The sequence below is a fragment of the Tursiops truncatus genome, chromosome 8 (assembly GCF_011762595.2).
Source record: "Tursiops truncatus isolate mTurTru1 chromosome 8, mTurTru1.mat.Y, whole genome shotgun sequence".
In the NCBI taxonomy this organism is placed as follows: domain Eukaryota; kingdom Metazoa; phylum Chordata; class Mammalia; order Artiodactyla; family Delphinidae; genus Tursiops; species Tursiops truncatus.
In genome coordinates this window covers 101089231-101105021 of record NC_047041.1, presented here as the reverse complement: position 1 = coordinate 101105021, position 15791 = coordinate 101089231, and the positions used below count along the sequence as shown (strand labels likewise).

General features: G+C 52.8%; 2 protein-coding genes across 6 annotated transcripts; both read right to left on the bottom strand.

Moving 5' to 3' along the window:
• Positions 1–66: 66 nt before the first annotated feature.
• SAC3D1 (SAC3 domain containing 1) lies at positions 67–3067 on the bottom strand. The gene is made up of 3 exons (XM_033861013.2): positions 2932–3067; positions 2165–2745; positions 67–860 (listed from the first exon to the last, which is right to left on the bottom strand). Exons 2-3 carry the CDS (start codon positions 2736–2738, stop codon positions 358–360), a joined length of 1077 nt encoding a protein of 358 aa, XP_033716904.1. The 5' UTR covers positions 2739–2745; positions 2932–3067; the 3' UTR covers positions 67–357.
• Positions 3068–3456: 389 nt separating this feature from the next.
• SNX15 (sorting nexin 15) lies at positions 3457–15745 on the bottom strand. 5 transcript variants are annotated; one of them, XM_073809140.1, is made up of 8 exons: positions 13415–15745; positions 9273–9308; positions 8933–9053; positions 7503–7618; positions 7232–7400; positions 6775–6945; positions 4298–4555; positions 3457–4026 (listed from the first exon to the last, which is right to left on the bottom strand). In XM_073809140.1, the coding sequence occupies exons 1-8, from the start codon at positions 13430–13432 to the stop codon at positions 3920–3922; spliced, it is 996 nt and encodes a 331-aa protein (XP_073665241.1). In that variant the 5' UTR covers positions 13433–15745; the 3' UTR covers positions 3457–3919. The 5 variants fall into 5 exon arrangements, with proteins under 5 accessions (XP_073665241.1, XP_019802608.1, XP_004329782.1 ...); XM_019947049.3 differs by lacking the exon at positions 13415–15745 and adding an exon at positions 11533–11665; XM_004329734.4 differs by lacking the exon at positions 13415–15745 and adding an exon at positions 11533–11665 and having other exon boundaries at positions 6775–6918.
• Positions 15746–15791: the final 46 nt, after the last annotated feature.

Sequence of the window (15791 nt, the reverse complement as noted above, 5' to 3'; positions counted from 1 at the left end):
CTTTCTCTGGTTGCGGTGAGTGGAGCTACTCTTCACTGCGGTGCACGGGCTTCTCATTGCCGGGGCTTCTCTTGCTGTGAAGCATGGGCTCTAGGCGCACGGGCTTCAGTAGTTGTGGCTCACGGGCTCTAGAGCGCAGGCTCAGTAGTTGTGGCGCACGGGATTAGTTGCTCCGCGGCATGTGGGATCTTCCCTCACCAGGGCTCGAACCCGTGTCCCCTGCGTTGGCAGGTGGATTCTTAACCGCTGCGCCACCAGGGATGCCCAACGAGTTCCTTTTACTGTGTGGGAATCATGAAAAAAAACCTGAGCGCTTCAGCCCCACTCCTGGGGCTCTGGGAGACTGCACAGCCCTCCTCATGCCGCAGACTTGGGTGTGTCTACAGCCTCATCTTCCTCCTCTGCCGTGACCACCTCTTCCAGGGTGCGCCCTCCAAGCTTGTTCCCCACCAGTACTTGGCAGGTCCCGGCAGGTGGCAGCCCCTCCTCAGTGTAGTGACCCCTCAGGAACACAACTCTCTCCTGTCCATCTAAGGGCAGTCCATGGGCCTGGCACAGGTCCTGTGCCTCCTTGGGCCCATCCAGGGCCAGTAGGTGGACCATGAAGCCCAGGGGCAAGGTCTGGCCTTTGGGGGTGCTCAGGGCACGAGCGAGGCGGGCCAGGGCTCCCCGGCGGGCACGGCCCACATGGCACTGCACGGCGCAACTCTGCAGGTAGGGCAGGGTCCGGAGCAGGCGAAACAGGCGTGCAGTGTTGCCTTCGCGGAAGGCAGAGTCGACTGCCAGGGCAGTGCGCAGGGCTGGGCAGGAACGCAGGGCAGTGGGCAGCTTCAGAATCTCATGAAGGGCCTCCACCGAGCCTGTGAGGGCGGGAAGCCCAAATGAGGACGCTGATTCCTTCTGGAGCAGGCCCACCTCCCGTGCCATCCCCTTAGGTCTCCCCCTATCTCCCCTCCCACCTGCTCGGGTCTTCAGCCACGCCACCTCCGCGCCCTCCTCAGAGCTCATCACCCTACCTCACTCCCCACCCCACCCCCACCTCCCAGTCTGGCCACGCCCCTCCCCCAGGCCAAGCCCACCCTCCCTCCCCCTTTCCCCCTTGGCCTCTTCCTAAGCCACATCAGAATTTGTTGCCAGAGGTTCGAGAACCCCTTCAAATAGTCTGGGTCCTCATAATAAAGTGAGGCAGTGTCTACAGAGGAAGGAAACAGGCCCAGATAATTTAATGACTTGCCTCAGACGGCCTTAGAGTTTGTACGTAGTAGAACTTGACCCAACCAAATCTTGAGTTTTCTGACTTCCAACCCAGCCCTTTCTCCACTGCCGTAGCTGCCCCAAGATTTGGGAGTTGCTTCTGCCACATCCTCCTCTGTCCGCCTGATGAGGCAATTATTTTTTCAAATTCTGCCTCTGCTCCCCTTCCAAGAATCACGACACTGGAAACTTGGGTCACTTTTTGTAAACTGAGGCTTCTGACCCATTAGTGGTTGTGAAGTCAACAGCATTTTATTACAATTAAAAAGAATTTATTAAAATGCACCATCCATCCATAGAAAAGATCTAGTCTTGAACCTTCTGTTTCAGATACATTTGTTAGCATATGTGTTCTTGGCTGCTTTGTAACACTGACTGAACTGGAGGTTTAAAAAAAAGGTTGAAAACCACTATCTAGGGCTTCCCTGGTGGCGCAGCGGTTGGGAGTCCGCCTGCCGATGCAGGGGACGCGGGTTCATGCCCCGGTCCGGGAAGATCCCACATGCCGCGGAGCGGCTGGGCCCGTGAGCCGTGGCCGCTGAGCCTGCGCATCCGGAGCCTGTGCTCCGCAACGGGAGAGGCCACAACAGTGAGAGGCCCGCGTACCGCAAAAACAAAAACAAAAACAAACAAACAAACAAAACACTATCTAGGTCAACTGTCCCATTCTAACCCCATCCCCTCCACTTTTGTAACGAGAAAACTGAGACCCAAAGATGGGAAGAGACAGGCCAGAAGGTCCAAGTAGGAGCCGGTACATCTTGTGCATTGGCTGAGACACACATTTAGGAGGCAGGGATGGAGAGGGAGCTTCTGGTGAGGTTTTAAAGCTTCTCCTTCCTTTCCCGGCCTCCACTGTCCTCACGAAGGGCCGCCTGCCCCTTGTTCTATCGTGGGGACCCCGACTCACCTAGGTTATAGAGCAGAAAGAGGCCCTGGAAGGTGGCCTGCCGGGGGTAGGGCCCGGCGCCCAGCGCATAGCAGCGCCGCAGAGAACCAAAGCCCTCCTGCACCTGGGCCTGCAGCAACATCGGGTCCGCTGGCCCGTGCGCTGTGCTGGGTCCGAGCCGCGCCACCACTGCCAGCAGCACTGCCAGCGCCGCTTCCAGCACCAACGCCGCCTCGACGTCGCCCGCGCCCTGCAGGGCCAGGTCCAGCCGCACGGCGCGCAACCGGTCCGCCACGAAGCTGGCTACCTCTGCGCGGGACGCGTCGGTGCGCTCCACCACCTCGCTGGCCAGGTAGCGCACGGTGGCCAGCAGCACGGACGGCGGACGCAGCTGACTCGGTGGGGGCCGGATCTTCCCGGCGGCCGGCCGGCTGTACTCCTTCACTGCGCGCTGCGGGTCGGCTCGGGGCCTGTGCCCGCGACACCCCGGCGCCACCTCGAAGCGGTGCAGGCGACGCTCCTTTTCGCGCTGGGCGCGCTCAGCGGCCGGACACATGTCCACGCACGTGCCCACGGGCAGCTCGTAGCCGGGCATGGGTGGGCTGGGGGGGAAAGATGGGCGCTCAGCATCCCGTGGACAGGTGCGGCCACTCGCCCCATCCTGCGGAAGAGCACGCCAAGGCCGGCGGAGGCTCAGGGGAGGCGGGGCGGGGCCGACCCCGACGGGCCCGCCTCCCCGCCCTGGTCTAAGCATCCCCGCCGTCCGTTTGGCTTCGCAGTTCTCTCACCGAGTCCTGTGGCTTCCCACAGATCTTCGAGCAGGCCTCCCGAGATGCTCTGCGTTGTAGTTCAGGGTCAACACTGTTCCTCACGCTCAGGCCCAGCTAAAGCCCGCCCATCATGCACCTCGGCGGTCTGGGCCACTCCCATGATGCTCCGGTTTGTAGTCCCTTCCGCAACCAATCGCTTTGTAGGAGAGGCGGGGCAGGAGTGGGGCCACGCCTTCCCAGGCTCCAGCCCTCTGAATCATCACGGTTTGGCTTTGAACCACGGGCCCGGAGTGCGTGCACCCTCTTTGGTTCCTCTTCACCCAATAACCTGGCTCAAGGGGCCTTGCTGTCATTCTCTAATGTTTCCCTGGAGACTCTAATCCCTATTTTCTAGATCAGGGGTCAGCAAACTTTTTCTGCAAAGGGCCAGAACAGTAAATGTTCTGGGATTTACAGGTCGTAACCAGTCAACTCTGCAACTATTCAACTCTGCTGGTGTAGTGAAAAAGCAACCATAGACAACACGTAAACAAACAAGCCTGGTTGTGTTCCAATAAACTTTTATTTTTTTAGATACTTACATTTCATGTAATTTTCACCTGCCACAGAATATTATTCTTTTGAATTTTTTCAACTATTAAAAAAAAGTAAAAACTCTTCTGGCTTCTGGGCCTTACAAAAAAAGGCAGTGGGCCATATTTGGGTGTGGGACATAGCCTGCAGACCCCGGTTCTAGATGGATAAACAAAGAGCCTAGGGACCAGAGCTGCTGCTCACATATCAAGATAGAGATAGGCAGGATCAGACTTGTGAGTCCCTGATTCCAAGGTGGCAGGTGTGGTCAGGGAGCTGAGAATTCATTCTTTGTCTCATTCTTGGTCCAGTTACACACAGAAATGGCCTCTGGAGTTACAAGACCAGAAGATCAGGCCAGGCACCAGGGAGAGGAGAAGAGGGTGGCTGGCAGTGCTGGAGCTAGAGTCCTGGGAAAGGGTCCTCTCCCGTCTCAGGGTGGGAGCTGGGACAGATGCAGGTGCAAGATTTCCTCTGCCCGCTTCAGGTACTCAGCCGCCTTCTTCTTCACACCCTCCCGGCGGGCAGGTGATGGGTCACCTGTGAAGACAGAATGGCTCAGCAGAGATACCTGGGTTCAGAACCCCTGGTCTAGCCCCTTACAGTTCAGAGCATCACCATGTGTCTTTCCCTGCTCCCTGGGAGGCAGATATATTCTCCCCATTTTACAAATAAAACTGAGGCCACCCAAGGTTATACAATTGGCCAGTGAGGAGCAATTCTGATCCTTGACTTGTTTTTTACTTTCCTCTCTCTTCACTGCACCAGCCAGTACCCCAGGCCTGACCCTCCGCCCTCCAGTCCCGCTCACCAGAAACTCCCTGAAGCAGGATGTGCACACCATCCCGGTAACCCTGCAAAGCTGCAGGGTAGGCGCCTGCCTTCTCATCCCGTAGGGCCTGGGTGATGAGCTCTGTGGCTTCGCTCAGATAGGCAGGGGCGGGCCCTCCTTCCTCGTCCTCTTCCTCCGCCTGCCCTCCTGGCTCCCAGGGTTCCTGGTCCAGTCTTTCAGATTCTGCCTCCAATGCTGCCAGCTCACCCATGTGGGTAGGACTGGGGCCTACACCTTCTGCAATCAGATATGGAGGACTCAAGCCAGACTGGACCTTCTATTCCCAGGGCCTGCTGTCCATCCCCAGACCTCTCTTGCCCACCAACCTGTCCTGGGTTCTTCAGTGCCTGAGCAATCCAAAAGCCACTTGTACATAGCACACTAGCCATGATCTATTTGATTGGTGGAGTTCGTGTACTTTGGTGAAAACACCCTTATTTCCCTAATTCATTGTTTCCCTTTCCTTCTTTCTTTTTCTTTCTTTCTTTCCTCCTTTCTTTCTTTCTTTTGAGGTATAATTGATTTACAATATTATATAAGTTTCAGATGTACAGTGTAGCCTAATTCTTTCTTTAGGTACACATTAACATTAGCTTGCAAGCTCTGGGTCACTGGTTCTACTTCCGTCCTGACTACGCTTGACCTATAAATCCAAGAATTTCCTCCATAAAGTTTAACTGAAGGATGCTAGACCAACTATGCCAGGTCAAGGGCAGAAATGCTCCAAGCCTTGTAATCTTAGGATAATGGATCCAGAAAATCTCAAGGCTTTTTTAAGGTTTTACAATTTCAGTTGAGGCCCCCAAATGTGAAGACAGGGGGTGGTAGGTATTCGCACATTCCAGACAGAAGGGCTCTCATATCCTCTAGGACTGGCAAAGAGATGGTTAAAGATGCCCTCCATAGCTTACACAAAAGAAGGCTAGAGATTTGGTGAATCTTTGATGAAAGGGCCTTTGAAGGGAAGGTGCAGGACTGGGAACCACCGCTGCACACCACCGGCCTGGAGAGGGAAGGGTGGGCCTCTCTCCAACCCTATCCAAGGGACCCCATGTGGAGACCAGGGGCCTCTTACAGGAAGGGGAGGTGACATCTCACTTCCCAGTTGGACTACAGCCCTCCCTGTGTTGCTAATGGAGCAGAAGACGGAAGAGTTCTTGGGATGCCCTAGTACTTGAGTTCAAGAGCCTGGTGTATGTGCTGAAAAGAGAGAGACGAGCGCCGGCTCCTCGCCTGGAGAATTCCGACGGTGAAAGGCTGGCTGGAGGTGCCCACAAAGAGGGGCAAGGGTAGAAGGCAGCATCTGAGTGAAGTGCACTTCCAGGCCTGGTGTGGGCAAGGGTTTAGGAGTTTGTCCGTGGGCCAAGGGAATGTCTCATGGGAGCTGCCTTTGAGGAGTCTTGACAGGCTCCTGCCCAAGCATCTGGGCACTGGGTACCCCAGGGGGTTTGGCTGGGGCAAGGCAGAGTATCTGGATGCCCGCCCACCTGTGGCCGGTTCATCAGCCATGGTGACACCACTCTTGCCTTTCCCCTCCAGTCCCTTCTTTCCCTTCCCCAGCCCTGGGAGCGGGGCAGGGGGATAAGAAGAACAAGAAGAGTAAAAGGACAGTCCTCACACCCTTGTCACCATGGCCAAGGGCAGTCAGGCCTGAGCTGGCGGGGACGTGGATGGGAGAAAAGTGGATGGGAGACTGAGGTCCTGATTTGGATCGGACCTCAGAAAGCTAAGGGCCTACCCAAGAGGTCACCAAGGGAAGCCAAAAAATGGGCTTAAAAAGACTGCTGCGGAATCCAGAATGAAACTGCTGCGTGATGATCCGGAAGTGCAGTCAGCCACTTCAATACCCCAGTTTCAGTAACAGCATAAACTTGGAGAATTTTAAAACGGAAAGACCCCGTGTCTCAGAGCCTGGGATGGTCAAGTCCCTGATCTGACAAGGAGCTCAGGACCAGGGCCTCCATGGGGGGCCTTCCATCTCTGGTGCCGTCACATGTCAGTGGCTGCTCCAGGGGCCTCCTCTGCTGTCCTCTGAACCCAGACCTCCCCTCCCTTGACCAACAGGGCCTCTTGGCAGAAGATCTACAGCCAGACCCCAAGCTAGCCAGGAAACCCCACCTCGGGCTTCCAGCAAAGGAACTGAAATCCTCCCGGGGCACGGTGACATCCTGCTGGTTCCACAGCTTTCTCAGGGAGAAGATGCCATGGTGGGAAGTGGCTCACTTCCTCCGTAGTTGCTCACTGTACAGGACCGTCCAGCTCGCCAGCATGGGGGAAGGTCACTGCTTCTAATTCTCACCAAGGCTGCCTTTCGCCCACAGGGGCCGCCTTTCTCAGATTTACACGGGCAAGGCGAGGCCAGCCACTGGCTGTGCCCGCCTCTGCCTCCCTGCCCCTAAGGACCTCCTGCCCAGCTACCGCCCTCGCCCCACCCCTCACTTGTCCCAACTTGTTACCTTCCTTGGAGAAGGGGTCAAAGAGGGCAAGCTCAGCCTCGGTGAGGGGGCCTCGGCCGGGGGAACTGGACGCCTCCTCGGTGCTCCCACAGTTAAAGAGGAGATCCAGGGCCTCCTGGGCAGGGCTGGATGGCAGGGGGTCCACTGAGGAATAGATCATTGGGGACATGCCTGCTTTTATTATTTCCCAGCTTTCAAAATGTAATTACCCTCTCACTGTATCCTTTCAGCAACCACAGGCATACATAAGCCCGTTCTTAGGGTCTGTGCCCATTTTACAGATTAAGAAGCTAAAGCCCAGGGAGGGAAAATGACCTGTGCAGAGTTCCTCAGCAGGATGGTGGTAGAGGAGCTGGGAAACACCCCAGGCTTTTCACTGAGGAGGGAGTGGTCCCCACCCCCCATATACACATGCTCTGGGCCCTCCAGCCCTGGCTCCTTCTCCCACCCCATGTACCTGGCACCTCCAACTCCTCGAGGCCCCTCCTCTCTGCAGGGAGCGGCTGGGGCAACCAGGGCTCATGAGGCTGCACCCGGGGTTCGTCAGGGGGCGGTGTGGGGATCAGAGGGGGTGGCAGGATATGCACGTCTCTGGACATCTCGGAGGGCCGTGTCACCTCCCCACCCTTCAGGAGAGAAAGACCAGCCACGGGGAGTCACAGGGTGCACCCTGGTGGGCAGGTAAGCTTCCCAGGTGCGGAGGACGGGGGAAGAGCAGGTACACATACCCGGAAGAACTCCTTGAGTTGGGGGCTGTTGTTGAGTGCGGGGATGTGCACAGTAAAGCGAAGCAAGTCCTCGGCCCCCTTTCGCCGCTCCTCGATCACCGAGGCTTCAAACCGGCCTGCACCCGCCAGGACAAGGGGCAGGGAGAGAACAGTGACCCACAAGGGCTTCTGGCCCCCAGGCCACTTTTCCTGGTTCTGAGGAGCCCACTGCCCCCCTCCCCATTCTCCTAGGAATCTTCCTTGGCTCTGCCTGGGGTGAGGGTCTTGCAAGGAGGGACCAACCTCCCTATTCATCCATTTACCAGATGTTTGTTGAACACCTACTATGTGCTAGGTTCAGAAGGTGAATGAGAGAAAAGCAAGGTCTCTGCCCTCATGCATATCACATCCTAGACAGGGGGAAGCAGGCAACCAACAGGCAACAGATAATTACAGGTGGTTTTGATGTATTAGGGAGGAAAGTAAGACTTAGGGGAGCTGACTCACCCAAGGTCACACAGCAAGTAGCCCCATTTTTACAGTTTCACTGTTCTGGTCTAGGTATCATGTAGGGTTATTTAACTCTGGGCTAGTTATCATGCTGTCAGGGTGGGGAACCTGCTGTACTTCGCATTACCTGGCATAATCTACCAGGAACGAGCTTTCACCTTGCTACAAAAGAACATGTCCTCTGAGTCTAGAGATACACGTAACAAGGAATATGAGCCTCACGTATAATTTACGATTTTCTAGAAGCCACCTTTTATCTTTTTTTTGGCCGTGCTGCACCAGCTTGTGGGATCTTAGTTCCCCGAGCAGGGCTCAAACCCGGGACCACAGCAGTGTAAGTGCCAAGTCCTACCCACTGGACCACCAGGGAATTCCCGAGAAGCCACATTTTACAAAAGTAAAAAGAAACAGGTTAATTTTAATTATACACTCTATTTAACCCAGTATATCCAAAATATTCTCATTTGAACATGTAATCAATATGTAAATTACTGAGATAGTTTACATTCTTTTCTCAGTGTGTATTCGATCAGACAGCACATCTCAGTTCAGATTAGCCACGTCTCTGGGGCTCCTCAACCACAGGTGGTCCGTGGCTGCTATTTCTGGACAAGCACAGGTCTAGAGGAAACACTGGCTTGTGGCTTGGAGTTCAGGTCCTGCCACTTACAGGTCAAGCCCCTTCATCTCCCTGAGCCTCAGTTTCCTCATCTTGAAAATGGGGCTAATGAGAACAGGAATGTTAAAGGGCTCAACACACAATAAGGGGAGAGCAATTTCCCCATCTGTCAAATGAGGCCATCTCTAAGGGCCCTTCCAGCTGTCTGAAACACGTCTTTGCCAGGAGTTTCTGGGTCCCTCTATCCAGCCCTCACCAGCAGGGGTCCCCTTTGCTCAATGCCCTCTCCATCTTTGGCCTGAAAGCTGGGATCAAGACTCACCAAACACCTGGGCGCGGGGGAAGGCAGGGAACTCCTCCAGGCGGCGGAAGAGGTTGCGGTGGGTATAGGCCAGGTCTCCATGCAGCTTTCGAAAGTCACTGTACCGCTTCCAGACCACCACCTAAGAGGGACACGTGACTCGACAGGGCTGAACAACAGTAGGAAGTGGCCTTCCCCACCCCCAGCCTGGCCCCACGCTGTGTGTGCATTAGGGCACAGCACCCCCTCCTCCCAGGGCCAGCGAGGAAGGGGGGCTGGTCTCCTGGCAGAGTTACCCCCGTCCCTTTACTGTTTCCAGATCTGGAATTACGAAATGGTCCCTTCCTCCCAGGAGGCTCACCTCTTTGACATCCTCCGGGTCCCTCTTTGAGATGAACTGAGGAAGAAAGTTAAGAACCAGTGAGACCAGAGATTGACATCGCAGACACCCCATCACCCTGTAAAATCGGGGCCACCTCCTAGCCACCTTCAAAGGGGCAGAGCGCTTTGGCCAGTGGTATCAAGGTGTCCTGGCTTTAAGGCTTTGAGTGTAACTTTTAGCAGTTTTTCTACCATGCACCTTAGTTTCTTCATCTGTCAAATTGTTACCGGTCCTTGGACTCTTTAATGAACAGAAATTGATGAGGCCAGCTGAGAAATTCAGGCACGGCTTCATTGGGACCTAAGGCTTTACTGGTTTGGCATGGAAAACAAGTAACATGTGCCCTTATCCGCTGTCTCCAAGGAGGGTTGACTGTTTCCTTAAATGGGGTGAGGGCAGGGGCAGATCTGTGGGTTGGGCTGGAGGGGCGGCTTAGGTGGTCTGCCCACCCCCTTGGTGGTGCTGTGTGCGGGGACCATGCGCAGTACCCTGCTTCTGCTCCAGGCACCTCAGAAGTGGCAACTGGTTTGTGGTCTTTTTGTATCTTATTGTTCATAACTGCCTAGGCTTTGCAGGCATACAGTTATTTTTAGCCCCTTATAGTTTCTTTGTTTTTTCTGTTTGTCTAGGTGTAAGTGCAAGCACTCCAGTAAAGGGCCCCAGGTCCCTAAAGGTCCATCTAGAGGACTCCATTCTCAGCCCAACTTTTATCTCAGGTCCTTCAAAGGGCCAAGTCCCTGCATCTTCTTCTGAAAACAAAGAACCCCAAGTTCTCTAAAGAATGAGGTTCTGTCCCAGGAGCCACTTCTCCCTCAAAGGAGGAAGCCTGTGTGTGTGAACACTCCCAGACACAGATGAAACCCTCACTGGGGTTGTGACCCAGAAAGAGCAGACTGGTGTCTTAGGTGGAAAAAAAGACTCCATTTTCATTATGTTACGTTCATAATAATAATAAAAAAAAAATCCTACAGTTTGAAGTAACTTTGACAGTTTTCAAAACATCTGTTCATTATCCTAGACCCCAGGGAGGCAGACATGATTCACATGCCCATTTAAAAGATGAGGAAGTAGAGGCTCAGAGAGGGGACATGACCTGTGGAGGGACTGCTAGCAATGAAACCCTGGACTTTGCTTTTCACAACAGACTTGCCTAAAATATTTTGGATAAAAGAAACTATATTTAAAAAACATTGAGGAGGACTTCCCTGGTGGCACAGTGGTTAAGAATCCGCCTGCCAATGCAGGGGCCACGGGTTCGATCCCTGGCCCGGATAGATCCCACATGCCACGGAGCAACTAAGTCCGTGCGCCACAACTACTGAAGCCTGTGCACCTAGAGCCCGTGCTCTGCAACAAGAGAAGCCACCACAATGAGAAGCCCGCGCACAGCAACGAAGAGTAACCCCTGCTCACCACAACTGGAGAAAGCCCGCGCACAGCAACAAAGACCCAACGCAGCCAAAAATAAAAATAAATAAATTTCTAAATCACTTTGGAAGTCTCTACATTTTTGCTCCACTTTAATAGTCATTAATGCACCAGTTTAATATTTGCCTACTTCAAAATTGTAAAAGTACAAAAATTTTACAGTGAAAAATCTTCCCTAGGCAGTTCTTGTATATCATTCTACAGATATTGTTATACTGTTTGTTTTTAATTCTTTTCATGATTTCCTCCGTCTTTATATATGTTTATAACGTTGTTACTGCTTCATACATCAACTTCAGTCTTTATCTATTGACTTCCTGCTGTGTGAAGAGGCTTACTCCTTAATTTCTTTTGACCTGTATGAATTTTTAGTCATACACAAAGCATTATTTTTTTAAAAATTAAAAGTAATTCAACTCCTTAAAGGGCTTTTATATAAATATCAAACAAACCAATAGATAAAACTTATTCCAAGAGATTGGAGAACTAACCAGTATTTGAGTTGAGCCAGAGTTTTCATGTTAACTTAAAAGAAATTCACAGCCTGACAGATAGATGTCACGCGTTGCGCGTGGTCACCCACACCTCAGTCTGGGAACGGCTGTCACGCCCTTTTAAAAAGGCACCGCCCTCCTATGGCCCCGCCCCTTGATGGCTAAAGAAGTAAACGAAGGCCCTACCGGCACCTCCCCTTAAAGGGGAAATCCATATCTGTCGTCTAACATGGGAGCTTACAGCAGCGTCTTGCCTTAACGTAAAACACGGCCCCCCCTTGTTAAAAGGGCAAAGTCCCCGCTGGGCCCCACTTCACCTGAGCCGTCACTTTGTACTCTGTGTAGCCCTTTGGGTGGGTCCGGGGGTCCGAGACTGTGTAGTGCCGCAGGAAGTCGTCCTTCGCCTGGCGGGACATGGCAATCGAGCTGGAGCAGAGCTGACCGCCGGCCTCCGCCTCCTCCACGCCGCCCCCGCCCCTGACCCTCCAGGTCAGTCTCCGCCAGCCACAGCCTCTCCCGGGCCTGCGCCCTTCGTCCTCGGGCCCAGGGAGCTGGTCGCAAGTGACAGTGCAATTCTCGGCCAGGGCGCTTGGCCAAGGGAGCGTCTAAAAAGTCCTCGGTTGTTGGTAAAGCAGGAACTAAGTGATTTGAGAATAAGGATTGGGGAGGTTGGATCAACTCAGGTCTGCTTAGAGATAAGCCCACTCCATGCGATCGTAAACCCTCATCACATATCTCCAAATGACTTCTCCTTTGCTTCCCAATTCCCTTCTTTCATCCATCCACCCAACTTTTATTGTGTTCAGTATGTGCCAGAAATTGCCAAGTCATTTCCCTGTCTCCTTCCCGAGGATTCACTAAATTCACGTTTTCTGGAAAGGTGGGGGGAGCAAAAAGAACTCCAGAGAAGCACAATGGCGTCATGGGTTCTGAAGTCACATGTCTTACTAGCTGCAAAAGATTCCCTTAACTATTCGAGCCTCAGTTTGTCATCTCTAGAATGGGGATGTTTATAATAGAATCTACTGCAGTGGATATTTCTTTTTCCTTTGTTGGTCTGTCCAGCGTTCACCCCTGCCTCTTTCTGTTAGCACCATAGCACCAGATCTTTAGAGGTAGTTCGCTAGTATGTGCAGCCCTCCAGCCTCTTAGTCCAGAATCCGAAGATGCCCGCCCCTTTCCTTGCTCCAGGTCCCAAGTGGGGGTGGGGGATTCCCTCCTGAAGCCTTGAATCTTGAGTGAGGGACAGAGGGCACAGTGCCTGGCAAGGGGACTAAGTTGTTCCTTGAGTACAGTGCTGGCTGTGGGTTTGGCTGCCCAGCCTTTGGAGCACTCTGTTTTCTAAGCCTGGATGTCCGACCTCCATCGAGATGCCATGAGTTCCCAGTATCCTTCCGAGAGAGGCTTTTTCTGCTAAAGACAGTAATCTGTGTCTGGGCAAACCATCCAGGACCCTGACTGATACTGCTGAAACCGAGTGGGGCCTGGGCACAGAGGCCTCCTTTTGTCCACCATTTCTTTTAGGCAAGACTCCAGCCTCCATGACCTTTCCTGAGTTCCAAAGGGCGGATTTGAACAGTTGCTCATCAAGGGAGGAGCAGCCAAGAAACCACCTGAGGCGAGATTAAAGGGACCAGAGAAGCTCACCCAGATTGAGATGACCACCTGAGATTAGCCTGCTTACGCCCTTATCTTGTCAGAGACCCCACCTTTTCTTTTTTGTTGTTGTTAAATTTATTTTATTTTTTATTTTTGGCTGCATTGGGTCTTTGTTGCTGTGCGCGGGCTTCTCATTGCAGTGGCTTCTCTTACTGCAGAGCACGGGGCACAGGCTTCAGTAGTTGTGGCACACGGGCTTAGTTGCTCTGCGGCATGTGGGATCTGCCCGGGCCAGGGCTCGAACCCATGCCCCCTGCATTGGCAGGCGGATTCTTAACCATGGCGCCACCGGGGAAGCCCAGAGACCCCACCTTTGAACCACTGTTTTAAAACCCTCCATCAAATCCTCTGGGGTCGGGGCACATAGTTTTTCGAGACAGAAGACCGATGTGTTCCCCTTTGCCTGGCAAAGCAATAAAGCTATCCTTTTCTACTTCACCCAAAACTCTGTCTCCGGGATTTGGTTCGGCACTGGTGTACAGAGAGGCCGAGCTTTTGGTAACACCACCACCACCAGGTTTCGAAGCTTGAATGCAGTACCATGGGTGAAGCGCTCATGGCTACTCTTGTTACTGGACCTCAGATGAGGGGGCGCTGTAACTGCAGAAAGAAACACAAAGCAAACTCTCAAATCAGACTCCTGGGAGCATGCAAAGAGGGGAGTACATGCAGGAGGTGTTTGGGATGGAGTGGTGTCCCCTCCCACAGCCCACACCAGGGCTCCTCTGGAGACCCCTTTAGACATCCGCTCCTGGTCTTCAGAGTTCTCTCAGCAGGGCTGTGGCTCCAAGTTCCCTTCTTGCCCATCATTCCCTCCCTTCCCTTGCCCAGATGAGTGAGTCAACCCAGATCAGTGGGTGGCTGAGTTCACATTGATTGGATCCTACTGGTTCAAATAATGATAATTATAGCTGACATACAGTGCTTATGACACACAAGGAACCCACCCATTTGGTCCTCCTCCCAACCCTAGGAGGTAGGTGACACTATCTTTAACCCAAATGGGGAAACTGAGGCACCGACAGGTTAAGCAACTTGCTCAGCGTCAATCAGTGAGTGGCAGAGCCAGGGTTTGGCTCTGGAGACTGGGTGTCCACTCACCGCAGGGATGGAACCTTGGGGACCACAGTGCCAGTCTTGCACAGAGGACAGGGCAAGAGGTTCTAAATTTCTACACTGAAGGACAGTTTATGTTCTAAGGTTGTCCACCCAACATCCATTTCCCTTCTTCCACGAGGGATCCCAGTGGCAGTCTACGAGTAAGTCAGTATCTCTTCCTCGCCTTTCCCTTGGGAAAACTGACCTTCCCTCATAAACACATTAGGTTCCCTCTATCTGGCACTTGAATTTCAAGCAGAGAAACAAAGCCAGAATACAATGGACTATTACTCAGCCATAAAAAGGAATGAAATTGAGTCATTTGTAGAGACATGGATGGACCTCAAGACTGTCATACAGAGTGAAGTAAGTCAGAAAGAGAAAAACAAGTATCATATATTAACGCATATATGTGGAATCTAGAGAAATGGTACAGATGAACCAGTTTGCAAGGCAGAAATAGAGACCCAGACATAGAGAACAAACGTATGGACACAAGGGGGAAAAGGGTGGGGATGAATTGGAAGATTGCGACTGACATATATACACTAATATGTATAAAATAGATTAACTACTGAGAACCTGCTGCATAGCACAGGGAACTCTCCTCAATGCTCTGTGACCTACATGGGAAGGAAATCCAAGAAAGAGGGGATATGTGTATACATACAGCTGACTCACTTTGCTGTACAGCAGAAACTAACACAACATTGAAAAGCAACTATACCCGAATTAAAAAAAAAAAAGAAAAAGAAAACAGGTTAGTAGGGTGTAGTGGCTAAGCATGCTGGGTCCAAATCCCAGCTCCCCTGCTTCCTAGCTGGGTGGCTTTGAGTAAGTCCCGTAAACTTCTGGAGGCTCAGTTCTTATACAGATGGGGACACTAAGAGTCTGTCCTGCTTGGGGCTGTTCTTCAATGTGACGGCAAGTGAGACTGCTTCAAACCGAACCCTACAGAGTAAGGCCCCGCTGGTAGGACCACAGCAGAGGGCCCTGTGAAAACATCCGTCTATCTTGCCACCTGGATGGAGGCCCTGGCATCCCCGCCCCGCACCAGTTCCCATTCTTTCCCAGCTTCAGAGAGTGCCCTTTAGCCTTCAGGGAAGGCCCCTTCCCAGCTCCGCTCTTGGTGAGCTAACCTGGCTTGATGTCCACATCCTTCACCGGAGACCTTACCCCTCTGTGCTTCCCAAGAGCCCTTGCTCTGCTTTCTTTTTTTCTTCCTGTAATTATCTCTACTTGAACCAATGCTGCCTCACAGGGCTGTGCAGGTTGTCTACTGCACATGGGTTCCTGGCTGCAGTGGGAAGTTGGGAGCTGAAATTCAGCCCACGTTGCAGTCAATAAGCTGCGAGCCCTGATGTGGCGGTGCATTCCTTTTTCTAATTCATACCCCCTGATGGTAGCAGTTGCTCTAGTAAACTTTCCTCCCATCCTCTCACCAGAAAACTTCTACTCATCCTTCACTCTCAGCTTTTTTAAAAAATTAATTAATTAATTTGGTTGCGTCATGTCTTAGTTGCAACCGGGGGGCTCCTTAGTTGCAGCAGGCAGTCTCCTTAGTTGCGGCTCACAGGCTCCTTAGTTGCAGCATGCACGTGGGATCTAGTTCCTGGACCAAGGATAGAACCCAGGCCCCCTGCATTGGGAGCGTGGAGTCTTAACCACTGCGCCACCCAGGGAAGTCCCAACTCTCAGCTTTCATGTCACCACCTCTGGGAAGTCCACCTGGACCCTTCCAAATGCAATTACACAGCGCTGTCCTGTGCTTCTATAATTCTTTGCCATCCCTTTGACACAGCGACAGTTAACCCTCTGA

Excerpts from the sequence above, each read along its gene's own strand:
- SAC3D1 (XM_033861013.2), bottom strand. The coding sequence starts at position 2,738 with ATGCCCGGCTACGAGCTGCCCGTGGGCACGTGCGTGGACATGTGTCCG. Across the intron at positions 861-2,164 it reads CTTTCTGCTCTATAACCTAG|GCTCGGTGGAGGCCCTTCAT; the intron begins GTGAGTCGGGGT and ends CCGCCCTCACAG.
- SNX15 (XM_019947049.3), bottom strand. The coding sequence starts at position 11,631 with ATGTCCCGCCAGGCGAAGGACGACTTCCTGCGGCACTACACAGTCTCG. Across the intron at positions 7,401-7,502 it reads AACTCAAGGAGTTCTTCCGG|GGTGGGGAGGTGACACGGCC; the intron begins GTATGTGTACCT and ends TCTCTCCTGAAG. Across the intron at positions 6,946-7,231 it reads CGAGGAGTTGGAGGTGCCAG|GCATGTCCCCAATGATCTAT; the intron begins GTACATGGGGTG and ends TAATAAAAGCAG.